General features: G+C 52.8%; 1 protein-coding gene across 1 annotated transcript; it reads right to left on the bottom strand.

Moving 5' to 3' along the window:
- Positions 1 to 530: 530 nt before the first annotated feature.
- Positions 531 to 26,014, bottom strand: IGFBP5 (insulin like growth factor binding protein 5). The gene is made up of 4 exons (XM_009465145.2): positions 24,662 to 26,014; positions 5,802 to 6,028; positions 5,507 to 5,626; positions 531 to 5,095 (listed from the first exon to the last, which is right to left on the bottom strand). Exons 1-4 carry the CDS (start codon positions 24,990 to 24,992, stop codon positions 4,964 to 4,966), a joined length of 810 nt encoding a protein of 269 aa, XP_009463420.2. The 5' UTR covers positions 24,993 to 26,014; the 3' UTR covers positions 531 to 4,963.
- Positions 26,015 to 26,497: the final 483 nt, after the last annotated feature.

Here is a 26,497-nt window from a genome sequence, read left to right as displayed (position 1 = left end):
CTGAGGACCACAGCTTGGCTGGGCTGGGCTGCCCCAGGGATGGCACAGGGATGCTCCTGCATACTGGGACCCTGGGGCAAATCTTCCCAGATTGAGCCCAGAGAGGTCTGAGGCTCAAATATCATGTCAGATCCCAAACTGTGGGGCTCAGTTCGGGAGAGCAGTTGGGGGCTCAGCATCACCAGCAGCCAGGCCCTCTCCCCCCATAACCCAGCTGAATGCGGGTGCTGTGCCCCACTGCCACATCCATGCAAATAAATTGCTAAAAAAAATAAGGCTGTTCTGCTTTAAGGATGCTCTAGACTCCAACTTGCAATTTTACCACTGACTTAGCAGATTGCTCTGGTATCAAAAGCTCTCCTAGGCCATTGCCACCACGTTACCCTGCACCCTATACCTTCTCCAGCACCCCTATGGAGCTGGCTGAGCCCCCCAGGGGCACAGCGTAGGCAGCTGGGGGATGCTCGGGGTCAGAGCAGCTCGCTGGTGGGCCCCGGCACACAGACGCTCCACGAGGGTCAGGCACAAGCTAACTGAATGCATAACTTTATTAAATAAATGCTTTGTCATGAGAAAAGACAAAGATCAAAGAGTAACATAAATTATAAGTTGAATAAATAGTATACAGCAATCTTCACTTTTTAATAAAATGTGAGATTTTTTTTTTAAGTACAAAATGCTAAACAGAGCATTAAGCTCTTCTTCCATTGTCAGTTTTTCACAAACTGCTTTTTTTTTTTTTTCCCACCAGTAAGATTATGAGTATTTCTTGTTTACTGGAAAAAAAAAAACAACAAAAACAAAACAAAACAACAGAGCTACCGTATGTATGTAAAGCTATAAAAAGCTACCGTAAAATGTGTAGTGAGTATTGCTTAAAGATAAAAACCAGGCAGGAAACTCGGAATCTGGTGTGTTTTAACAACTGTGTTACAACGGTGGGTAACGTGCGCAGTGACGTCTGTCCCGGTGGCAGTGGCGGGGGGCTGGTGGGGCAGGGGAGGGGGGCACAGTAGGCAGGGCTCCTAGCCAGGGCCAGGACAGCGGTCTGGAAGCGAGGTGAACTGTCGGTCCTTAAATATACAATGCTCCGTTTGGGAAAAAAAAAAATCAACAACAACAAAAAACCTCAACAACAAAAAGAAAGTTTTCATGGGGAAGGGGGAGAAAAAGTGAAGGGGGGAGAGAGCGGAGAAATAGTGCAAAATGCTCTTGTACTAGTGGTTTTCGAAGTCCACTGCAGTACAGACAAGGGGTAGCCCAGCCGCTGCGCGCCGCTCCCTGGGGAGATGTGGTGGAAAGGCTGTCCTGACCTTGCGCCATCCTTGTGCTCTCCTTCCCAGCCAGCATCCCGGCTACCGGCACGGGCTCGGTGCAAACACCATGGCTGGAGACCCCCAAGCCTCGCACCTCCCCTTGATGCACAAATTGCCAGCATCTCCCCATGTGCCTCAACCCCCCTGCACCCTCCCCAGCTCCCAACTCTGCCCCTTTTGGTTTTCTCACTCAAATGCAAGAGTGCTGCTGGGTGCTGAGAACGGGAGCACCTTGTCACTGCCACCCCAGGGGGTGGCCAACCCCTCCTGAAGCCGCTCTCGCTCCCCAGCCCAACCCCGGTCCTAAATATTAGTGCAGCCTGCAAACAGCCTCGTCCTGCCCGGGATCCACAAGGGAGTGGGTGGCTGGGGGGTTGCTCGGTGCCCTGTCCCGGGAGTCGAGGTGGCTTCGGGGGGGGGCGAGGGTGGCGCAGCCCCTTCCTCACATCCTCCTTCCCCCAGGTTGGTGAGGACAGGACAGGCAGTGCCATCCCAGTGCTGGATGTGCAGGAGGGAGGGAGGCTGTGCAGGATGGATTTTGGTGCTCTGGGCTCCTGGGGCCATGGCTGAGACTCACTTTGTAGAGGGAGGTTGGGGTGGCACCCTGTGTCCCCCTCCCAATGTCACCGTGGTGGCCACATCATGAGACCACCACTGGGCCCCCAGCTGGCCTGCATCCCCTGTGAGCTGACCCTCGGTCTGCAAAAGCATCAGCCCTAAAAGACAAGGTCCGTGGGGAGCTGCCGTCCCTCTGCCCGCTCCCATCCTGCCCTGGCGGCACGTCTCCTTTCTCTGCAGCCAAAGGCTTTCAAGTTATGGGAAATCAAACAACAAAACAAACAAACAAACAAACAAAAAAGCAAGAAAGAGGGAGAGAGGAGGGAAGGGTCCTGGGGAAGGTGGTACTGGCCTGTAACAGTCAGGAGGTTTTTCATGGGGATCAGCGAGCAGAGGAGATGGGAGACAGTGGCGACAATGGCGGCCTGTGGCCCTTGGGGTTGGCACAGGCTCCTCCTCCTCTGCCACCTGCCTTCTTTACCCCATTCTTCACCCCAGCTTCACCATACCATTAAACACCCACCCTCATCAAACCGACCCTGCTCCACCAGCCCTGCAGAGCCTGGAGGGGTCCCTCCCTTGTCCCAGCACCCGCCATGCTCCCCTCCAGCAACAAAGGGGGTCATCCACTCCTGTGGGTTTTTTGGGGGGACAGATCTGCATTTGGTGGCACCCCCTTTCTTTTGGGTAAGGGAAGACACCTCGCCCCCAGCTCCAAACGTGCCCCACTGGGTCTCCATAGCAGTCCGTCAGCGATACTCGGCCCCACCATAACTCTGGGGGAAACAGCTGTGGGGTGTCCAGTCCTGCCCTCAACTGGGGCAAGTGTCCTGGTGGGGGGCCCGCGGGGTGCTTGGGGGGGGCAATGCCATGCCGTGGGAGGCTACGAGGGTGCCCAGTCCGTGATGGAGAGGAGCCTCTGCTGGAGCCCCTCAATGCTGAATCCCCCCTGTCCCATCCCCACTGGCGCTGCGGACTCCTTCTCCTCCCTGCCCAGCTCTGGCATGCTCAAAGGGACTTTGAGGGTGCAGAAACCTTCCCCCTGAGATCAGCCGTGTCCTTTGGGCAGTGCTGGCTGCCAGCTCCAACCATGGCAGTGGGATGTGGTCCCTGGTGGGTGCATGTTTGCCCACTGGGACCACAGCACCCAGACCCCGGCTTGCTTTCCTTTCCTTCCTTCCTTTCGCTGCAGGTTCTCCTCCGAGCACCAACATCCTGGAGACCCTTGTCATGGGGAAATGAGAGGCAACAGTCCCAAAATCAAACATAAAAATTAAGAACAACAAAAAATTCAGGAAGGCAGCTGAGGGCTGTCTCAGCACGCCTGAGTCAGTGGGTCTCCACGGCATGGTGGCTGCTGTCACTCAACAAGGAGCTGGATCCCAGGTTAAAGGTGAGGGCCTGTCGCAGGATCTTATTGCAGGGTGGCAGGAATCAGCTGTGGCAATGTAAGTAAGTAGTATCCTCAATGCGAAAGGACGGAGACCATTGTTTTCCTACCCATGGGGAAGGCTATAAACCAGCCTTAACAAAAATCCAAGACAAAACAAAGTATAGGTTTGTTTTTTTTTTCCCCTGGAGCAAACCACTTTTTTGGCTGTGAAAAAAAATAAAATAAAATAAAAATCTCCATAGTTGTTCTTCCTCGTGGCGGCAAAGGGTGGTGAAGAGTTTTGGCCCCGATCCCCCTGTCCCCACATAGGGATGCTTCAGTCTGGACAGCGATGGACTATCTGTGGGGTTGGCTCGGATGCAGCCGTCGACGTCGGCTCCCGTGCTCAGTCGGGCAGGTTATTATTACTTTTTGAGAGGGGGAAGCACCTCTCCCCCTGCTTACAGCTAAGCCCTCCAGATTGCAGGTTTCAAGGTGAAGTTTTGCAAGGAGGAAAAGCCACGTCCGTGCACACACACACGCTCACAAACACGCACATGCATGCAGGCGACAAACGCTTCCACACCTGGATGGACAACGGTGAGAGTCCCGCTTGTCCAAAAAAGATTTCTGACCTCCCGTTTGAGAGGAACCGGACGAAGAAGGATATCTTGCCTTTTTGGATGATTTCTTTTTGAAGTCCACAAATATTTTTTGGGGGGAGTTATTCACGCTGTTGCAGGAGCTGTTTTGCTCCCCGGCTCATCTCCAGACACGAAGCCAGCAGTCCCACTCCTCCTCCTGACGTGTTGAAATCTGCCTGGATCCAGGGTGGTTGTTTGAGACTGAAGTCAAATCAAATTGACTCGAGTGAGTCCCAGCGATGTGGGGAGGAGACTCCAGAGGAGCGCAGCGAGGAGGGGGAACGCCAATGGCCACAAGGATTTCTCTCGAGGCTCTTTAGAAAATTACTGGCTAACCCAAAAAAAAAACCAACAACTAACCAGCCCGAAACCTGTACTGGAAAATCACCAACTCGGAGAGCTTCCTACATCGGGGTGGCCTCTGCTCGCGGCAGGGGGGGCGCGGGTGGCGCTGGGGAGAGGCATGGGATGGCGGAGCGGCCGCAGCTGGTTTGTCTCTGGCTCTGTCCTTTCCTTGCTGAGTCCTTGTTGTCAAGAGGCTGCTGTAGATTCCGAGTCCTCAGTTTCTTCAGGGTTTGTTTTTCTCTTCTTTTCTTTTCTTTTCTTTTCTTTTCTTTTCTTTTCTTTTCTTTTCTTTTCTTTTCTTTTCTTTTCTTTTCTTTTCTTTTCTTTTCTTTTCTTTTCTTTTCTTTTCTTTTCTTTTCTTTTCTTTTCTTTTCTTTTCTTTTCTTTTCTTTTCTTTTCTTTTCTTTTCTTTTCTTTTCTTCCTTTCTTCCTTTGTTTTCTTTTTTTCCTTTCTTTTCCTTTTTTCTTTTCTTTTTCTTTTTCTTTTTTCTTTTCTTTTCTCTCTTTTTGCTTTTCCTTTCTTTACTTCTTTCTTTCCCTTTCTCTTTTTTCCTTTTCCTTCCTTTCTCTTTTTTCTTTTCCTTCCTTTCTCTTTTTTCTTTTCCTTTCTTTTTTTCTTCTTACATGAGATGAAAGGAATCGGAGTCCCGGGGCGCGGGGAGGTGCGGAGGGGAGGGTGGAAGGGAGCCTGGGTAGGTAGTGATGGGGTGGAGGGAGGGGACGCAACTTCACTCCACGTTGCTGCTGTCAAACGCGTGGCACTGCAGGTCTCCGCTCAGGTAGTCAGTCCCCGGCAGCTTCATGCCGTATTTGTCCACGCACCAACACAACCCACGCTTCCGGCCTCGGGAGGGCTTGCACTGGGGAGACACCCAAGGGCAGAGATCAGGAGCTGGCCACCAGACGCCGCGTGGCACCCTTGTGCTGGGGATCTGGATCAGCCCTGCACTTTGCCCCTTTCACCCCAGCGATGCAATCCCCTGGGTAGAACCTAGCTCCTGCTCTCTGCTTTCAGCACATTTCCATCCCTGCTGCTACCCCAGCCCAGGGTGCTCTGACTTTGTCCTCCCACAGCATCTCCTTCAGGGTGCTTGCCTCAGGCCAGATGGCACTCAGAGCCATCAGCAAGGCCACCCACCACCAACCATGCCTGGAGATGCTCACAGCAACCTCCCCACCAGCCTAGCAGAGGAAAAAACCTCCATCCTTTCCATCCAGGGCAGCAGACCCTCCCTGTGTGGGAAGCAGCCCTCTGTGAGGCTCGCTCTTACCTGCTTCCTCTTGTAGAAGCCTTTTCGGTCGCAGTTGGGGAGGTGGACAGCGCGGGGGACCATCCGCTGGCTGCTCTTGAGCTCCTGCAGGGATGCCTCCATGTGCCTGCGGCAGGGGCCCTGTGAGCAGGGAGAAGATGAACCGTGAGAAGGGAAGCACCCTGCAGCAAGCCTCCAGCTGCAATGCCCCCAGGTCCCCTGTCGCCCCCACCAGCACCCACTCCCCAGGGATGCAAAGCTCTCCCGCAGCCCCCTGCCCACAGGAGCCCTGCAGAGGGAAAGCAAAGGCACCCACCAGCTCAAACTCTTGCCGGAGCTCGGGGATGACAACGCGGGGGTGCGCTGTGTTCTCCGCCATGCCCACGAACTTGGCCAGGGTCAGCTTCTTCCGGCGGTCCTTCTTCAGGGCCTCAGCCTTGAGCTCGGAGAGGCGCCCATGCTTGGGCCGGTAGGCCTTGGGTGGGTAGGTCTCCTCTGTCATCTCCGACGTGGTTGGCTCCTCATGCTCTCGGGACTCCCGTTCTGGAACGGAAGGTGTACCAAACCATTAGGTCTCCATGAGCTGACTGGGGCTTGCTTTTGCACAGAGAGCCTCCTGTCTGACCCCAGAGGACATCTTTGCACCAAGCAGAATAGGGATAAATGACCAAAGAAATCCCTTTCCCAGCTGCTGCCTACAGCCCTGGCTTTATCCCACTGTGTGGGACTTGGCATGGCTTTTGTGTGACCCCCCGAGCTCAGGACAGGAAGGTGTCCGCGGGCGTGGAGGAGCTGGGGGTCAAGATGGGCTCCTACATACAAGGTCACCATCGTTTGCAGTGTGTCAGTGAAGAAGGACTGGTAGGAGGGTTAGGACCAGATGACACACAAAATGTGGCAGAGAAGCCCCTCTTTAGCCATGGTGAGAGGATTAAGTAACAAATTCACACCCCACTCTGCCTTGCAGATGCAAGAGCAAAAGCTCGAAGATGAGACAACTCCAAAGTCAAGGCCAATCCCACAGCAAAGCCACCATGTGATGGGGCAGACACTTTGGCAGTGATGCCGAAGACACAGCTGACAAGTGCTGGGATCTCCAGGGTCCTCAGTCTGCAGCCCCATGCTCACTTGACTGAACCATTCCCTGTCTGCTGGCACCCACCAAGCAGCCAGCAAAGCCCAGGGTAACACTGCCGAGCGGTGCTGCCTGACCGTAGCTGCCACCAATAGTACCGACGGCAAGGGAGGAGCGCGTTTAGGCTCTGCCCACAGCAGTCGCCTTCCTATACAACCCCCCGGATCGCCCCAGAGTGACCTGTGCTGGCAGGATGCAGTCAGGAGCCCTGCATGGTTATATATAGGAGAGAGCTGGTGACAGTCTAAACTTAGATGACTTGTGACATTTAGTACAGCCACTGGAGTGAAAAAAGGGTTATTTCTGGACTAAATTTGAATAGAGTTTAAAGCTCCTGAGGCTCCCGGTCTCCCAGTCCCTGGTTCCCAGCAGCCCTGTGCTGATGTCAGGTTTGTGCTCAGCACAGCAAGCAGGCACAGGGGAACCCACTGCAGCAGGAGGAAAAGCAGCTGAAATCCCTCCCTGCACGGTGTCTCCTGTGACTTCGATGGCAGTGAACCCAGCTCATCCCCTCCTGAAACCCTATGGTGAAGATAGCAGGGCGCCAATTTTGCCCTTCCTTGCAACACCACTGTTGGGACAAAAGAAAAAGGTTCAGTATGAAAATAGAAGTGGGTAACCCCCCATCACCACCCAACAAAGCAAACAGGAGTCTCCCTGCAGACTGGCTGCTCCCTGGAGGCCAGATGCACCCCTGGGGGGAGGAGGATGGCTCTGCCCCACCAGGCCACCCAGGGGTGCCCGGGGGATGCTCGGCGAGGGGGGACAGACGTGCTGCTCAGCGGCAGATGGCAGCACCGGCCTGTCACACCCCCCCAACCGGGTGGCCTTGGAGGTGGCTGAGGGGACAGGCTGCTCACTGGACCCCCAAGCCTGCCACGGCTGCCAGTCTCCCCTCCCTCCTTCCCAAGGCGGACCTGCCCTCTCCCAGCAAAACTGGAAAGTTTTTCCATGGCCACTTATTTATTAAAGCAGCCTTTTTTCTTCTCTTTCCGCAAGAACAGAGCTGGGTCAGCATCCCAGACTCAGCGCCCTCCTAACTGCCCACAGCAATGTAAATAACTCCATGCACCATCCCCGGGACTCACATGGATCCCCAGGATGGGATTCTCTTGCCATTTTGCCCCATATGCTCATATGTTTGGGGGTTTTTTCTTGCTGCAGGACTCAAAGGCCCCCACAGGTTGGGGCTCCTCTATTATAAGGGGATGACAGACAAGGGATAGGGAAGAAATTGATTACATTGGGAATGATCTTGTCCCCCAGAAAATGACACTGTACAAGGTGCAGTAGAAGAGCATCCTTTGCCACAGAGTTGTTGTGGAAATCCGAGGTCCAAAAGGAGACCGGAGATATCCGCAATGACTAAGCCCTTCCACGGCAATGAAACATGCTGTGATCTGTCCCGGGAATCCCCTCTGGGACTGACTGCCAGGGCTGGACACCGCAGAGCCAGGGCATCTCCCTGGGCTGCCCTACAGTAATTAAGGGGAGGGGAGGATTCACACCGGTGCAGGCAACCCTACAATAACACAAGGGGCACAGCTCATTACCTCTGCAATAACAAATATGAGAGGCACAGCTGGGCAAACCTAAAATAACAAACAAATGAGACAAGGCAGTGAGGATTCAGTCAGAAAAACAGCACAGGGTGTCCAGTCCCTGGGACTCGTGCTGCAATGGGTGTTTGCAGCAGCTCAGCCTGTTCGTATGGTCAGCAGCTTCAGCCTCTGCAAACACCTTATTTCTCTGCTTCCTGCAAGCTGCCAGCCAGCCAGAGCAGGCTGGGAGCTGGGGACTAACATGGAGCCCTTTCGGCAAGGGGAGATAGGAGCCACAGGAGCCCAGTGCTCTGCAGAGGGAGCGGAGAGCTGGCACGCACTGAAAGCCGCCCAGCTCCCAGCCTGAGTCCAGTGCCTCCTGCAGGGCACGCACGGGTCCCTGCTCAAGTAGTGATACAACAAGGGATGGCTGTGGTGGGACTCCTCTGTCTGCTGCTCAGCAGTGCTGTCTAGTTAGGGTCTTTTATTTTCCAGTGAGAACCCCATGGATGCCTTGGAGGGATCCCTTTCCTCTGCCCTCTGATGTTTTTTTATCGCCTAATTTCCTTCAGCAACAAGGTTGAAGCAGTCCCTGCTCATGCACTCGACTATCTGTTCCCTCATTTGATACTAACAAGACAATTTTGACAAACTGAAGGGCAGAGGTCTCTGACACATGAACTCCTGACAAACTCTGGGCAGCTGGTGAGGGACCTTCCCAGTGCCAACGCAAGCTCCCCTGCTTCGCCTCCTGGCCGGCTCACCCACATCAACCTGCAGCCACTCGCTGCAGCCGGGACCAGACACCCACGTCAGCATCCCCAGAGCCCCTGCACCCACCTGCCCATCCTCATCCACCAGCTCGTTCATTAACCTCCATCTGCCACCCCGGGGCTGGCTCGTGGCAGGCAGTGCTGGCACCATTGCACCTCTGCTCCTGAGGAGACGCCAGCAGGAGCAACGCCCAATTTCCACGAATGAGCCGTAATTGTGCCTGTCTGAGACTCAGGAAGGAGGCTGGAGTTCCTCCTCCCTCGCTGTCAGGATCTGTCCCGCTGCACAGCCCATTCCTGCCTACTCCCATCCGCCTTGCCAACCCAGCGATTGGGTTTCAGGCAGGCAGCTGTTTGCAGAGACAGAGCATGCTAAATCTCCATATTTCAGCTATGGGTGCAAGGCACGGGCAGGAAGGCCCTACTCACCATGTCCCCAGCTGGGGGACAGTGGGAAGCAGGAGGTGGGTGGCTCTCACATCTCATCCCTTTTCCCCACTCCTCAGGAGGAGGTGACCTCTCAGCGGAGGTCCCAGGCTCACTGGCCACACAGAAGAATGACATTGCTGGCCAAGCTGAGGATGCCTGGCTAGCCTGGAGGTAAGACCTGGGCTGTAGCCACCTCAAGGGGATGTTGACCCTACAGCCAAGGCAGGAGACGACCCAATTCAGAGCCACCCCATGGCTTCGTGTCTGGTCTGATGCTGCAGTGCCCATGGAGGAGCCAGGGAAGGAGGGGCAAGCATCTGGAGAGGCTCCTGACACAAGTCAGGCCAGCAGGACTGTGTTGTTGATGTCCTAATTCATGCAGGCAGGTTCCCATGAGACCTGGGAGGCAGAAAATAGCCATATCAGAGAGTGGGCTGTCCTTTGCCCCGGGGCTGAGGGCTTAGTGCCCTCTCCCCATTCCAGGCTGGCCAGAGGGAGCTCCCTAGCAGGAGCCATTTCCAACCCTTTCACCTTGCCCCTACAGAAGGGATACGGAGTAGCAAAATACCCGGCAGTTTCTGGGAAGCTGCGAATTGCTGCAGTCCAGCTGCCTGCTGTCCTTGACAGACGCCACCCAGAGCAGCCCGTGCACCTTCCTGCCCCGGGGCCAAAACCCAGCCTGGGTCCTTGGGTGCTCCAGAGGTTTTGGACATGTGTGAGGTCCCCACAGGGTGGGTGGGTGTGTACACATGTGGGTGCAGGGCGTGTGGGAACACCACCTCCCTGCTTGCTGACATGACAGAGAGGAGCAGGAAGCTTGTTCCAAATGGCTAGGAGGCTTGAATTTTTGTAACACATCTTCACCGTTTTCTGGCAGGAAGGTAGGAAAAGTATCTATTGACCGCTGCTGCTAATGATCCATGCTCATTACATCCACAGCCCACTGCTGGAGGACTTGCTGTCCCGTTCAAACATCCAAAAAAAGCCACACACCCCTAAGGACAAGCACAACCATAGCACAAGCTTGCTAAACAGCCCTCTTGATTATTATCATGATTATTGTTTACAGCATGAGCATTAGCATAATACACCACTTAAGCAGGAAGGTGTTGGAGAAAGACTTAACGGGGATCTCAGTTAAACCCCTAGTGCAGGAATGCCAACAAGTGCCACTGGTGGAGACCTTGAGTAGTTGCCCAGTCCTTCCTTTGCCCCCAAACTCAGCCATCTCTGTTCAGAGGTGCTCATTGCAAGATGGAAATCAAGGCTTACATTACCCAGGGCTGAAACATCGCTGCTTAAGAGAGCAGCGTTTCCCACTATACAACGCAGTGCAACAGTGCACGGTGTCTCTGCTCTCCACTGGAGGAGGATTTATCCCCACGATGAAGAGCCACCTCCCAGTATTCCCATGAAGGGAATATCCTCAGCTGCAGGACTTCACAACTGAGTGCCCCCATGCTGTTTTTCCAACGGGTTCCTTGTGATTTTGGGCCCTGTTGGCAACTGTCTTTGGAGGACCCCAGTTTCTGTCCCATTGCTGCTTACAATAACGTGGCATTTTCCAAACCTAGCTGGGTGATCTCTGACACCTTTGCTTTCTTTTTGGCGTGAGGGACAACATTTTGGGATCAGACACCTAGGTAGCCAATGCTGGTGACAGAGAAGGGAAAAAATTTACAGGAGAGGCTGGGGGAGAGAGGGAGGGATTTTTCTGCAGTTCTCATCGATCGGGACCCCAAAGCGCTCATCAGAGCCAGATCCGGACACTCCCTCCAAGCTTCACCCATAACAACAGCTCCCCGGCACAAACAGCTGCAGACTGCTATCTACAGCAGCTCCATTATCTGCCCAGCCCCACGCCGGCTTCTTACGTCTTCCTGCTGGACTTTACACGCACACGCAGGCAGAGGCAATGATTGCTGAAATCAATGTTTGTCTTCTTCCCTGTACCTGCCCGAGGGATGGGATCCTCCCATTTCTCCTTCCTCCTCGATCCTTTATGGTACTGGTTTTTGCTGGGCAACACAAAGCAGCTTCCCCTGGGCTCCCTGTGGCTGGGAGAGGAGGAAAGTCCCTGAAAAGAGCTTTTGCACTTGCAAATCACATCAGAGATGTACCTATTTTTCTTCAGATTGGGTCTTATAGAGGAGGTCTGTGCTCAGGTCCCTGGCTGGTAAAAACCTCCATCATGCATTTCCCCCAGCTGCCCTCCCCACTTGTCCCCACTCCAGAGGAGGGGATGTGCCTGACCTACGCCGAAACCTCCTGGGATGGGCAGACAAGTTCCTCCCCAGCCTGGATTTGCACCTGTGACCATGACAGGAAAATAAAAATCCCTCCCTCCTGGTCAGCACACAGGGACAGCCACTGTGTTTGCATTCCTGAAATGCAGGCAGGGAAGGGATAATGCAGGCAGGGAAGGGATGTGGAGCAAGGAGGGTCATCTCATCTCGCGTCCTTTGGCAGCTGGAGAGCACAACTGAGCAAAAGCATTCCTGAGCTCTCTGGAGGCAGCCCGGATCAGCCCAGGCAGAAGGGAGCTTTCACCGCCCTAACGAAGAACAGCTCGTTTATGTTCCCGTCACAGGCACAACCCCGCAATATGGTGGTGAACGACCCCCAGCTCCTCATCACAGCCCCACAGGGGTGGGCAGCGGAGCCGGCTCAGGCGCAATGCCCAGGGCTGGGGTCACTGCTCCGGACCACCGCCCCGCTGAAGTCAGGCGGTGATCTCAGGCGGCCGCCCAGCCCGAGGCCGTCTGGCACCCACCAGAGGAGAAGCAGCCAGGGCTGGGGATGTAGGCTCCGGCCGGTCCCTCCGCTAGCCCAGGGCGTTGGCTGACGGAGAGTCAGCTGCAATGTGCCTTGGACTTTCGACGAACTTTTGTGCTTTTGGTGGGGACTCGACGGCAGGCCGGTGCGGCCAGTCTGGTGGGAACTGGTGAGGGAGCACGCTGGTGATGCTTGCAGGCGATGAGAGACTGGGAGGAGACACCACACACCGAGAAGGACAGAAAAACAGCAGCCCTGCTTGGAGTCCCACCCCACCTCCCCCAAGTCCCAGCAATGCACAACAGACATTTACGACAGATCTGTGTCAAATAACACCCATCCGCTAACACAGAGGTGTTGGGGCTTCACTGGGTGGCTCAACTCCATGTCTCAGTCATTGCAGAGATGCTGCACCCTCCAAATTGTGACCAGCCCCATCATTTGGCTTGGGCGCCGATTTTATAGTGGAACAACATATCTCTGGAGGCTCCCGTCGCTCCTCCTGTGACTCCAATGGTCTCACTTAGGCCTCCAAAGGTCTGAAGTTAAGCAAGATAAATCCCACCACCTCTTCAGTACTGGTGCCCTTGCAGCCTGTGGTGCAGCTCTCATGGGCAGCAGTGCCAAACTGTTTTACAGGCACAGGAGCAGTGGTAAAGAAAACCCAGACCCTATTTCCTTCACTGGGAATTAAGTACCTCAACAGCTGCCGAAGGCAGCAAATCACCTTTGTGATTTGCAGAATGTGGAAGGAAGTCTTTAGCAGTCAAAGCATCATGGAACACCCACAAAAACACCCACTCTGCCCCACCATGCCCGGTCCCCTACCAACGACATGATCAGAGTCCAAATAGTCCACAGCCCAAAAGCCATGCAAGCTTTTGGAAGAGAATTCTGGGGTATCCCAGTACCTGAAATCCCTGCAACAGCATGGTGAAAGTTGCTGGGACCTCACTCTCTTGTCCCACAGAGACACATTTAAAGAGAAGGATACGGATCAGTGGGAACAAGCTTAGGGAAAAGATGGAAAAGCAGCCAGAGAGCTGGAAAGACTCAACACTAGGTTAAGATTTATTTCGATTTTATTAAGCTAAGGACCAGTAGGATGGTTGGGAACAGCTCAGGAATACCTGAAGAGCCTCGGAGAGCTGGGATGGATGGCAGAGGGATGTGCTATACTGTGGCCTTTTTTTTTTTTTTAAGTTATTGTTTGGGCTTTGCTGAACTAGCTCAGAAGACCAGCTCTTTCTCAGGAGATTTTTGTCTCCTCAGCAGAAACCTGCGGATGCAGATTCTGCTGCATCAGCCAGGGCTCACCTGCAGAGCGTGAATATCAGGTGCTTGGGCTGGCCCCAGGTTCACATAGGATTCATGGGAAATGGAGATCATTTTCCTGATGACCTCGGTGTCCTCATACAGAGCTGGATGGGGGAGAAATGCAGCTCAGCATGTGGGAAAGGAGCTCTCAAGGGAACCAGCTCATGTTTTGGTCTGCTCTGGAAGCGCAGGGCCTATCTGTAGGAACGGATCTCTGGGTCAGCACCACTTCTCCGCAGTGCCAGCAAGTGCCGCGGAGGTGGGAGAGGTACAGCTATGGGAACTTGAACTGTAAGGAAGGATGTGCATTGCTGTGTGCCAAATGATACTTTCCTGAGCTGCCCTTCCTTGCTGCAGCCACAAAATAAAACTCCCTGGGAGCAACTCTCTAGACTAGGGAGAAAACCAGGTTTAGAGATGGGAAGCTCCATGATGTTAAGAGCCTTCCCTACACGTTGCTAGCTCTTCAGCAGGCTCCAAGCATCTATGCTGTCCTGGAAGAGCCAAGCCTGGGTATCAGCTGGAGGGCTGGGCTGGTTGTGACCTGGGATGTACAAGCAAGGACTTGGGCTCACTGTTGTCTTTAACCTGCCTCTCTCTCTCCAGAGAGCTCCTAAATCTGGCTATGATGATCAGTTCTCAACAGAGGCTTGGGAGCTAGCAATGCATATACAGGACACACCAAGTTCAGGTGAAGGTCTGGGCCTGTGGTGGACAGGCAGTGTGGCTAGAGACTTGGGGTTCCCAGAAACAACCGTTTCGGTGCAAGAGGGAACCCAAAATGTCTAACCAGTAAAAGAGTTGGAAAACTTTCCAGAGTTTCTCCCTCCCATAAGATGGTGAACAAACATCCATCCATTACAATTAAATGATGCCGACATGTGTCATCTTGCAAAATTGCAGGCACTCTGTTTCTAGATAGCTGCTTGTATCAGCCTGACATTTCCTGAACAAAGTTATCTTCCAGGGAACTGAACTGGCAAGTAGAGGGGAAGGAAATATTTCAGGATTAGATTTACATCAAGAAGCTCCTGTTGCTGATGCACTGATGATAGGAAGATAAAACATATTTCCTTCACATCATCTGGAGACTGCAGATGTTCCCCATTCCATATGCTGAAACTGCAGAAGAAGCCGAGAGCTGAACTGAAAAATGACCCACAGAAACCTAAATAAATCATCCTTCAATATCATAGTGACCAAGACATATTTTTCCTTCCTGGAAAGGATGAAATCATTCAGTCTTTCTCAGTTTTGCATCTTTTCCAACAAAGCCACCCTAGAGGCAGATTCCATCGGTTGTAATAAAGGCGGCAAAAAACCGACCAGGCTGCCAAGGAACTAAGAGCAGAAAAGAGCGAAGAAGGAAAACTCAGGGAAGAAGACTGCATGACAGTCTCTGCCTAACTGACAGTAAAGGTGAGGAAAATCTAAAGTAGCTCCTGACAAGCATCGTTTAATTGTTTACCAGCAATTTATCTGTGGGGTTTATCTGTGGCAAAAAGACAGGAAAACCCTGCCTAGAAAACAAACGTATTTTCAGGTCTTCTGAATGAAAACAAAAGGATGTGAACTGCTCATCTGGGCACCAGGTGGGAAGAGATCACCTGAAAAAAATTTTGCTATGTCTTTAGGAATAAAGGAGGTGTGATGGGTCGGAAGAGAAGCCTAATAGCATCCCTCAACTATGATTATTGTATGAGAAAGAAGGGGACAAGAAGGACTTTTTCAGATGGAGGTAGCTCAACAGCAGTGGTGGAGGAACCATCACTAGGGAGGAAGAATTGGTAGCTTTGCCCCCTTGGACTATGTGGGGCCTGTCTCCAAAACTCAGCTGATGGCAGGTGTCAATATACATGAGATATCAAGAAACCTGGACTTGAAAGCAGGATGCTGCCAGGACGCTGATACTATTTTGATCACTGAAACCCAAACATGACAAATCATAGTTTAGCCAGGTGCTAAGAAGGCCTTAGAAAGAGAACCATAACCATGACGAGTGTTGCTGGCGGTCATCAAAAGCTGGTATATCACTGTGGATATTGTAGCATTTTACCCTGAGAACAATGTGCAATTAAGAGGAAACCTCTGTATTAAAGGAGATGATCCCAAGAGGATGTCCTTCCAGAGATGTAGCCGCTACAGTTTATGCTAAGCTCTCTGGCCTGCTTACAGATGAAGGTGGGTTTTGCCTTTTAATCAGGGTTTTGAAGCTGATTTAGTTTCATACCAAGCAGAAACTTTTAACAACTGGCCTACTGGAACTGAATCTGAGAGAGGCTGCTCCCACTGGAGGCTGGTGGTCTCCATCACAAAACCCATCCTCACTTATGTTAATGAGGGTCTTTGTCAGCCTCAACAGCAGCCAGTAACTGGAAGAGCCAAGAAAGCCAAACCCTTTGCCTGGTCCAGAGAGAGGTGAAGGCACATCAGGTGGAGTCTGGAGATGCACCTGTGTCAGGTGCTGGATGAGAACTGGTCCAACACCACAAGCATTTCAGGCAAACAGCTGTGATTGCAACCTCCAGCCTAGCCTGGATTAATTTCTAGACCTCCAGCCTGACTTTCACAGCTCTGCCTTAAATCAGATGGAAAAGATCTGTGAGATCATCCATTGCTCATCTCTGTGTCAGCACCAGATGACACATCATCACATGTACTGTCCAACCTGACTTTTAAGAGTTCCGAGTGATGAGATTTCCACCTCTGCCCTCAGGACTCCCTTCTACTTTCTTAATGGCTCCTTCTCTCAGAAAACCTTCGCCTGGAGTAGGCCTGGCCATTATTTAATCTCTCAGTCCACCTAAGCAGTACCACAAAAAAGTACCAGAAGTTTGATGTTCACACTCTGACAATACTGATAAGCAGAAACTTGCCCAGGCTTGATCCTAACGGATGACTCTTGCTTCTCCTAGCCATTTCCCTCCCTGCACTGTACCATTGCATACATTAACCAATTCCCTTTGGTCCACCACGATGCAAAGATGCTTTTCAATGTTAATAAAATATCACGGGTCCTTTGATGGAGCAAAGAGTGCAGACCTCCACTTTGGGGTCTGAAACTCCAAGACAGACAACTGATCACCATTTGCCACAGGTCCGGAGCCTTTCTAGAATGATAAAATCCCTGTTGCACTTTGTTGTTTTTCCTGCAGCCTCAAGCCTCCTCTGCTATTACAAAACCAAATAACTGAACACTGAAATGGTTATGAAACGATGCGGTAAAATTTCACCCGTTTCTCCTATTTCTTCAGGAAAGCAGGAGTCACAAGTAAAAGCAAAGTGACTGTATGTCACTGTGTGTTTAGACATTATTAAGATGTATTAAGACATACATGTGGCTGTGGCAGCACCATAATTGACTGCTGGACAGGTATAAGGCATGCAGTCCCTCCCTAATAAAACTGTTTTTCTTTTCCAGCATTTCCTTTAAATTAAAAAGTGAAAGCTGGGTTCCATAGTTGTTCACTGGCTTATTTAATTACTAGATTTTCATCATTAGTCCAACACATAACATCTGATTTCTTAAGCATGAATAATAAATGGGACTGTTGATTCAATTGTCTTCCAAGGATGAATCCCATCTGAATTTGGAAAAAGAAAATATTTCTACTGGTTTTCTACAAAAAGAATTATGACTATTGGCCAACTTTGCCCCCACAGTTACCTTTAAGATACATTCCCTCTCTTGTTTAGCTAGGGGATCATTTCCTTAAGTATCTGTCAGGATTACCTTCTTGCCCTTAAATAGCAACCAGATCAGTTATCTCCATCAACATAACAATTATCTCCATCCCTGAGCCAGCTGTGTCCATCCAACAAGCAAACAAACCAAACTGCAATAACAGCCCTCAAGGCAGGCAGCTGCTAAGAGCTTTCCAAGCCTACTGAAGCCAACAGCATCTTCTGCTTTGGCCTCACAGTCCTTCGAGGACTGAAGTAGCTGGCTCCCATGAAGAGGATTAGGTGCCTGAAAGCCTATAATGCTCTGGGCCTAGCGAAAAGGTGCTCAGTATCTTGCAGGATCAAGCCCTGCCAAGCTAATAGGGAACTACGTGCCAGTTTGCTGTGGGGGGTATTGACACCCCATATCCACATTCTGTGTGAAAGAGGCAGTACCAAAAGGGTGGCGGCACAAGGGAAAATTATGGGAGTATCAGAGGCGTCTGGCAAATGAGGACGATAGTGAGAGCAAGGCTTTATGCAAACACACACAAGAAGTGCCCACTGACTCCACAGGCATAAATTTAAGATGCCTTCTCAAGGTTTAGCCTGTTGACCAGAGTCTCTCTGCAGCCAGGGAGGCTTAGACTTTCCTGCAGGCATAGCTTAAGGCAGGTATGGTCTCCCAGCCAGAAGCTGATTGTTAAAAGACATGGAGTGATGGGCAGTTAGCACACTTGTCCTGAAAACATCATAAACAGACAGGAGATCCACCAAAGCATGCTGAGAAATGGCTTCCTTGAGAGCAAGTTTGCCCACATCAAGCCACCAAGAGTCCCAAATTTCTGCAAACACATTACACTGGCTTCCACTGGGATTAACTGCGAGCCGTGGATTGACATAAACACTAAGGGTCCCCTCAGATCACTAGCGTCAAAGAGCCACCTCAAAAACAACATCGTGCCTAGAGTTGCCTTGGCTACAAAGCTGAAGGAATAGAGAGTGTCTCGTGGGGGTTGAGTGGTGAGAGGATGGGGGATTTCACTCCTTCATCACCAGATGCGACGTGACCCTTCTGGGATAGGCAGAGGCACCAAGTGTGAACAGAGATCCTAAATGGGCAGCCCCGGGGTCTGGGAGTGCTGGCACAGCTGCCACCCCACTCTGTGACCCATGGGCAGCCCTGTGCATCGCCCCGGGGAGATGGAGGCTCTCGCTAAATGGGCCTGGGGGGTCCAGGTCTTAGAAGACCACAGCATGTGGGCCAGGGTTCCCTCTCCTCGTCACCAGAGGAGCCTCCTTGTGCTTTTGGCTACACTTGTCCTGAGGATAAACAGATAATATCTATCTTTTTACCTGTAAAAAATCTCCTTACAAATGACTAGGTGGTTATTAATGCAGGCTGCCAGTGAGTTCACCCAGGTCAAACTCTTTGGATTATCCTTGACCTCTGCATGCACCATGTCATCAAGTCCTGCTGCTTCCTCCTCCTCAACGCTGAAGGTTGTTTCTCCTGCCCTCAGCTTGCCACATTTCAGCAAATTTGCCATCTTTTCCCAATTCAGTTCTTCTTTCCTGCTTTCCCAAAGGCCAGTTATTGCTGCCTGGGCAACGAGAAGTTTATAGGGTCCCAGCACACTCAGTGCTCCTGGCACCATCTCGTCTACCCATGCCACCAGGCACCGCTGCCGCCCACACAGGTCCTCCAGCCCTGGCATGCTGCAGGAGGACTGGCTGCCCTCTGCAAGCCACAACCTATCTGTGCCTTCACTGGGATATCTCTCGGGGTATTTAACTAACACAGACTTAGTCCATCCAGAAAATACAACCCACCTCCAAGCATGGAGGCAGAGTTCAGGTCCACACAGCTGGCTGAGAGGAATATCTTGCCTCTATCTCCTTCCTTGCCTCCCCTTGTTTGATATGCTCACCTGCTGCACCTCATTTCTCAGCCCTCAGTGGGAGGATAGGGTAGGCTGGTCTGTACGCCAATATCTGATCTTGACGGCAAAATACCAATGTGCCAGTCATAAGCAGAACCACTGCACCTAAGAGAGGTTTGTATGTGCTGCCTGGAAACCATTCTGCCCGCAGAGACAAAAATGCTCCGTGTGCGTGTTTGCACACATTAAATGTTTGTGCAGGCGTGCATGGGCGTGTGAACACAGGTACATGTGTGCGTATGCTCACATGCATATCTTCCTTGTGCATATTAATCCTGCTGCTCTGCAGCCCACATCGAGGGGCAGGTGTGTTCCAGCCAAATTCTGCTTTTATTTATGTCCGACCTTGAATTTGCACTACTAAGTGCTTGGTAAAATAATAGGCAGGGTTTGCTGTGCCATGAGCCCTTTTATCTCCTCTGTGACTTAGCACAGGTGAAACGAACTGCAACTGTTCTTAGCGGCTTGCCTCGCTGAGCAGAGGAGGATGAGCCCCAGAGGGGCTGAGGTTCCTGCCCCCCTTCCCAGACTGCTCCCAGGCTTTCCAGTTTGGGTGAAGAGTGCTGGGAACCGCCACTGCTATAACAACTCCCACAGCTGCTCCTACATCTGCGTTGCCTTTCTATCCAGCGTGGGTAAAACTTCCAGTGGACGTTAGGAGGAAGCAGAGCACCGCGCTCCGTGTGAGGCAGCACCCGCTCGCTGCTTCTCCTCCTGTCCTTCCTCCCCGGCTGCCCTGACACACGTGTGCCAAACTACCCGACCAAAGGAAATGAGGGGCTGTCCTAAAGCTGGCACAAAACGTACCCTAGCTCTCCTACCCCTCTCTTCTGAGCCTGACGGGACACCTCACCCCTCAGTCATGCAAACGCTTCCAGTCGCACACGACTGTGCTCACACCACCAACATGCCAAAGCTGCGACGGTCATCTGGGCATGGGATGCTCATGCTTAAATAGCAACATGAGGAGGCACACAGCCTTCCTCCTGCATCCCTCAGGTTTGCAGAGGCTCCCATTAAGGCCAGCCCCTGTTCTGCGCTGCAGCAGCAGGGGCTCTGGAGGGGCTCCCTTCGGTCACCTGGAGCGGGTCCAGGCCGACAGCGCTGCGCGGGAGCTCGGGACCAGCTCTATCACTCATGCACACACACATACACGCACACACGCACAGAGCCACGTCTTTTCTCCGGTGAACTCTGCTGGCACCCAGCAGGAATTTCATTTGTATCAACTACTTAATATTCTCTCTCCTTCCTTAGAAACCAGGCTGACGAAAAATCTTTCCAGCCAAGGCCCCTCCTTTCCTGTTTGAACCACCCCATCCCTCCCTCCCCCGTACACACACACACCGCAGAAACCCGGCTCTCTTGCTGGCACCTGATGGTTTTCACCCTCTTTTTTTTTTAATATATTGTTATTGTTGTTGAAACTTCAGATCAAAAGAAAAATGGAGATTTTCCTGTTTCGGATCCGAGGCTTTGCAGGCCTGTTGCTACTAGCTTTTGCCTTGACAGCTCGGGAGCTGCTTCGCACAAAGGACCTGCCGCTCGGCACCAGCCGGGTCCCTCCCCGAGCGACACATGTTCGCAAGCCGGCGCGTCCCCAGCGCCCCGCTCCCACGACCCCTGCCCTAACCCTAACCCTCACCCTCACCCTCACCCTGGACCTCGGCGCAGAGCTGCCCACCTGCCCCACCATGTCCCCATCGCTCGCCCCTCATCCCCAAGCGAGAAGGAGAAATGGGGTGGAGGGAATATGCCCGGGAGGGATAAAGGACTGCACCGAACACGAGCCGCAGGAAACCTGGGCTCGGCAGCACTCCTCCTCTGCCTACTTCCAGCTGACGCAGCAAAGACGATTTTCTTAGGGCTAATTCTCCACACCCCCCTCTTTCCCCTCCTGGTTATCGTTGGCGCACGGTTTCATGAGGAAACTTGCCAAGTCTTGCTCGCTTTCTAGAAAGAGAGCAGGAATGAGAGAGGAGAAGGAAATATTTGACAACCTTTGTTTTTCCACGAGCCTTTTTAGGGCAGCAGGCTCCAATCTGTGCCCTCCGCTCCCCGGCGCTTGGCCTGACCTTGCTGTCTCAGCAGGAGGAAGTCTGGCAGGAGCACGAGGGAGAAAAATGGAAAGACGTGGTGTATTTCAAAGGAAACCTAAACAAAACAAAGAAAACCCAGAATCCTGCAGCCTGTGCCATAAATGAAGCTCATTCATGGTTTTTTACCAGGAACAGTCAATTACAGCCGTGTTGTTTGGCTTTTGGTAAAGGACAGCGTCTGACTGTTGTGCCTGGAAGGACTACAGGGACTGTCCTGTCAGTACCTACACATCCATCTACTTAAAACAAGCCTTACCGAAGCTCTTTAATCCCACACTTGCTTTCATTTCCGACCTCTTAGCAACCCAGGAGCACATCCTGCCCAGTAGCTCCGGCGTTTCCCAGTACTGCTGTGCCCAGCTTACAGATGAGGAAACTGAGGCACAGTACCTGGGAGCATCTTGTCCCCAGGCAAGACATCTGGTCTACAGGAGAGCCAAGCCTGGCCTCCCAGGCTTGGGCTCCTGCAATACTGCTTGTTGCGTCTCCGCCTCGACTATAAGGAGGAAAGCATCTGTGATTTTAAACTCGGCCAGCACAAGAACAGAAATAGATAGAAATGCAGTTTGATCTAGTCCTCGCCACTGTCACATAGTTTATTTTGCAGAGTGCTGATTCTTTCTCAGCAGTTTGCATCTCAGGGCCAATTTTGGTCATTGATAGATCGGAGGGCCAGGCCAGCTTCCCCAGTGCACGGTCCCTGCACTGCTGGCCAAACTGGCAGAGGCCAGAAAGTTCAAGTCAAACTTCATTTCTTTCCTTGCCCCGTTGCTTAGAAACACGCCTATGAAAATATACTTTGTTCTCACACGCTACCAGTCGAATGCCAAGGGAGTTTTTTCCCTCTCCCGTCCTCAGGAATTCCTGATTTATTTTTTATATCTTTTTTGCAATCGCACAAATCTCAAGAGGAGCCTGCCAGTCTCCCGCGGCTTCCTGCAGCAGCCTTTCCGATCCAGGCTCATCTCCCAGCTGCGAACAAAACCCATTGAAAAGAGCCCCCTGCGGCACTCGGGGAGTCCAAACTGGAAGTGCAGGTAGTGCCAGGGGGTTGGTTTTGCAACAAACCTGCAACCTCTTTCCTGTCCCTCTCCTCTTCATTCAACAGGTGCTCCCCATCCCAAGAAAACCAAAAGCACTAATATTATGAGGTGACCAGCCAAACTTTTCAGGCAAAGCACCTGCCAAAGGACCAGTTTCCTTGGGAAGAGTGAGACAGGTGGAACGAAAGGAGATTCCCGCTGGGAGACAAGCGCCGAAGCTTTTTTGGGTGCCTTTGGTCTGCAAGGGGCACCCTCAGCCCCACTCTCCCAGCCGCTGCTGTGTTTCAGCTGCATAGCTTCGCCTTCCCGACCATACCGCCTGCCCCTGGCCACGCACACACACGCACAGAGTAAATAAACACCGCGGATGACGCGCTCCGGGATACTTCACATAGCTCTGCTGCCAGCGGGTTATTGCCTGGCTTCCTGGGCTCCACGGCAGGAACGCAGCTCCTGGCTTCACCTCCGCTCCCTGTGCGGGTCCCTTCCCAGTCCTTGCCCCCTCCAGCTCCCCTTCAGAAAACCAAGCTCAGCTTTGCTGTTTCTGGCGGATTTGAAGGGAGTTTGGACATTTGTTGTCATTTGAGGGAGGGGGGAAGTTATACACAGTTGGTTGTGCTCTGAAGGATGGAGTGTAGCAACACATCCGCTGCCTGCAAGCAGCAAAGGGGAAAAATAATAAAAGCACCAAGATTTATTAGGTGCTAGAAAGGACAAACGGATTCCCATTGTGCGGGTATAAGCAGAAGCTTGCTAACAAGCAAAAATGTCTTTTTCATGGACCAAAGAAAAGCGGGGGGCTTGTTTCTGGGGTTTTTTTGCCAAGTGGTTCCTTGGTCCCCTGGACATGCAGACATCCTCCCTGCCTCCCCTTCACACTGTGGCAGAAATACAGATGTATTTGGAAGAATATAGGGAACGTGTCCTTGCACAAGCTACAGGATCCAGAAATGGGAGTTTAACGCATGCCAAAATGAAGGAGCGCTTTCTTTCGTGCTTTTGTCACGTGCAAGGTGCAAACATTTCAGAAGCTTGGCTTTGCACTGCTGCTACCATGCCAGCCTTCATGCTTGCTTTTAACCTATTCGTTCTGATTATTAGCAACACCATCATTATGTTTTGCTTTCACAGATTCCCTGTCCCTAATGCACCTGCACCTCCCTGGGCTAAAACCCATTGCTCAACAAAGACGTCCAGCAGCGGGCAGCCAGGAAGAGCAGGATGCAATGATCGCAAGGAGAAAGCCGGAGGCTGAGCAACAAACCTGGGGGGGGCTGAGGACTTTGGGGATGGGGGGATGGTTGCAAGGAGGTGCCCTGCCCTCCCCTCTATCTCAAGCTGCAGAGGCCAGCTCGGGCCCTGGAGCAAGGTGGAGGATATGGCAAGAGAAAGGGGTCAGGGAGAGGGTGAAGACAGGGATGCAGGAAAGATGTAAAGGATGCAACTGGGGAAGGACTGGGATGCAGCTGTGACTAACAGGGTGCATCTGGGAGGTGTGGAAGAAAAGCTTTCCATTGGGGATGGGACAACCCAGAGGTGATGATGGAAGGGGGGGTGGGGGAGGCTGTGAGATGATGCAACAGGAGGTTCGACCAGGGCATGGATGGCAAGAAGGATGGGGAAAGCGGCGGGGGGCATGGAAGAACAGCTAGGGGGATGGAAGAGTACCTGCAAAGATGGAAAAACAGCTGGGGGGGATGAAGAGGAGCCAGAAAGATGGAAAAGCAACGGAGGGGGGTGGAAGAGCAGCCGGAAACATGAAAAAGTAGCTGGAAAGGTGGAAAAGCAATAGGGAGATGGCAGAGCAGCCAGGGGAAGTGGTGGTGGTGGAGAAGCAGTGGGAAAGCAACAGGGGGCTTGGAAAAGCTGCCGGTGGAGGGGGTGGGGAGGGGAAGGAATGGGGAAATAGCTGGAAAGATGGAAAAGCAGCCGGGGTGTGTATATGCGTGGTGGGTGAGAGAAAAATCAGGCAGGAAGATGGAAAAGTAGCCAGAAAGATGGAAAAGCAGCTGGTGGTGGTGGAGGAGAATGGAAGAGCAGCCGGAAAGGCAGAAAAGCACACGGCGGGGGAGGGGGGATGAAAGAGCAGCTGGGGAGGGTGGGGATGGAAAAGTGGGCGGAAAGATGGAAAAGTAGCCGGGAAGGCGGAAAAGCAAGCGGGGGCATGGAAGAGCACCTGGGAAGATGGAAAAGCAGCCGGAAGGGTGGGAAAGCAGCCGGGGGGTTAGGGAAGAGCAGCCAGTGGGAGGGAGTAGAAAAGCAAGCGGAAAGATGGAAAGGGAGCCGGAAAGGCGGAAAAGCAAGCGGAGGGGCATGGAAGAGCACCCGGAAAGAGGGGAAGAGCAGCCGGGAGATGGTGGCGGGGTGGAAGAAGCAGACGGAAAGATGGAAAAGGACCCGTCAAGGCGGAGAAGCATCCGGGAAAGATGAGGCTGGGAGAAGCGGGGGGGTCACTCACCGGCCTTGGCTTGCTCGCGGTAGCTCTTCTCGCTGAGGCAGACGGCGGTGCCGTGGAGCAGGGCGTGCAGCGGCTTCTCCTCGCCCTGGCGGGGGAGGCAGCGGAGCCCGCGGGCGCAGCGCTCGGTGTAGACGCCGCAGGGCTGGCCGGCGGGCAGGGCGCAGGTGAGGCAGCAGCCGCAGCCCGGCTCCTTCACCAGCTCGCAGCCCAGCGGCGGCGGCGGGCAGAGCGACAGTGCCTTGCCGTCGCAGGGTTCGCACTGTACGAAGGAGCCCAGGCACCGCGACAGCCCCGGGCAGGCGCCCAGCAGCACCAGGAGCCGCAGCAGCATCGCGGCGGGGATGCTGCGGGACGGGGCGCGGGGGGCTGCCGCCGGCGGGGGGGCCGGGGGGCGGGCGGCGCTTTGCTTTCCGCTTTGCCCCTTCGGGGGCAAAAAAAAGAAAAAAAAATTAAAAAATTTCAAAAAGGAAAAGGGTCGGAAAGCGCAGCCCCTCTTGCAGGCGCCCCACTCTGGGGTTTATTCCCGGGGTGCGAGACTCCTGCTTTTCTTTTGGCGTTGGGAGAGGGGGGGCGTCTAGGTTTGCTTTTTGTCTTTTTGTTTTTTTTTTTTTTTTCCTTTTTCTCCTTCTTTCAGCTTTTTCTACCCTCCGAAGGGGGGATTCGCACCGCGATCCGCGGGAGCGCAAAAAGAGAGGGGGAGGGAAGAAGGGGGGAAAGGGAGAAAAGCCTGTAGGGGTTGCACAGCCCACAGGTTGCAGGGGGAGGCGTGGGGGAGCAGGGGGGTTTGGGGAGGTGGGACGGCGATTTCACACACTCGCGCACGCACACACACACACACACACTCACACACTCTTCCCAAAGGGCTGGGAGGAGGCAGGTTGGGAAGGGAGCAAAGTTCCTTGAAAACCAGTGTCCTGCTATTAATGCATCAAAGCAGTCAAGAAGGGAGAAAAAAAAAACCGCAGGAGAAGGAAGAGGGGATGCAAAGCTCCCCTGCCCTCCCTCTTCTTCTGCAGGAGGAGAAAAAGTCTCTCCCGACGCAGCGAGCTGCTGGGAAGCTTGGTATGAAGCAAAGTTGTGTTTCGATCGGCTCTGTTCAACCCTCCCGCTTTCCTCTTCCAAGATTTGCAAAGGCAAAAAAAGCGGAAAAAAAAAGCCAAAAAAAGGAAAAAAAGGAAAAAAAAGGAAAAAAGAAAAGTTTTCTGCAAAGTTGGAGTGTTTTGTTGCAAAGTCTGCAGAGGAGCGCTAAAAACCAGGGGGAAGGAGGGAAAAAAAAAAAAAGAAAATAGAGGAAAAAAAAATCCACTTTGTAGATCTCCCAACACTTTTCCCCTGGAGAAGTTTCTAAAGAGACTGAATACTGCAGAACAGGCTGTCTTTTAAATAGACTGCCTCTGGCTGCCTGCCAGCCCCTAGCTGCAATTTGAGATCCCAATGACACCTCAGCTTGACTAGGTGCCAGCAGCGAGGGCCCTATCAGTGCACACTCGAGCCGGTGGGGGTGGGGTGCACAGCTTCTGACTTCTGGGCTTCAAACCCCGGGCAGTGATCAAGGATAATATTATGAGGAGAGACAAGGGGAGGAGGAGGGGGAAGGGGAAGGCGAGGATGGGGAGGGGAAAGAGAGGGGAGGAAAAAAAAAAAATTCGGATCTTCACGGTTTAAGCAAAAAAAAAAAAAAGAAAAGTGATTGCAACTGGGTTGCACGGCAGCCTGGGTTGCAGCGAATCTGGGAGGGAGAGGTCAGGGCTTTGAGTTTGGGGAGGAAAGGGGGGGGGGATTGTGTTAGCAGGGCCTGATCCTGCACGCTGTGCCCTGTGCTGGTGGGGCATGGAC

The sequence above is a fragment of the Nipponia nippon genome, unplaced genomic scaffold, assembly GCF_047370975.1.
Source record: "Nipponia nippon isolate SJK-2023a ecotype South Korea unplaced genomic scaffold, ASM4737097v1 scaffold_5, whole genome shotgun sequence".
In the NCBI taxonomy this organism is placed as follows: Eukaryota; Metazoa; Chordata; class Aves; order Pelecaniformes; family Threskiornithidae; genus Nipponia; species Nipponia nippon.
The sequence above is the reverse complement of the archived record's forward strand: the minus strand, read 5'-3'. Positions and strand labels throughout refer to the sequence as shown.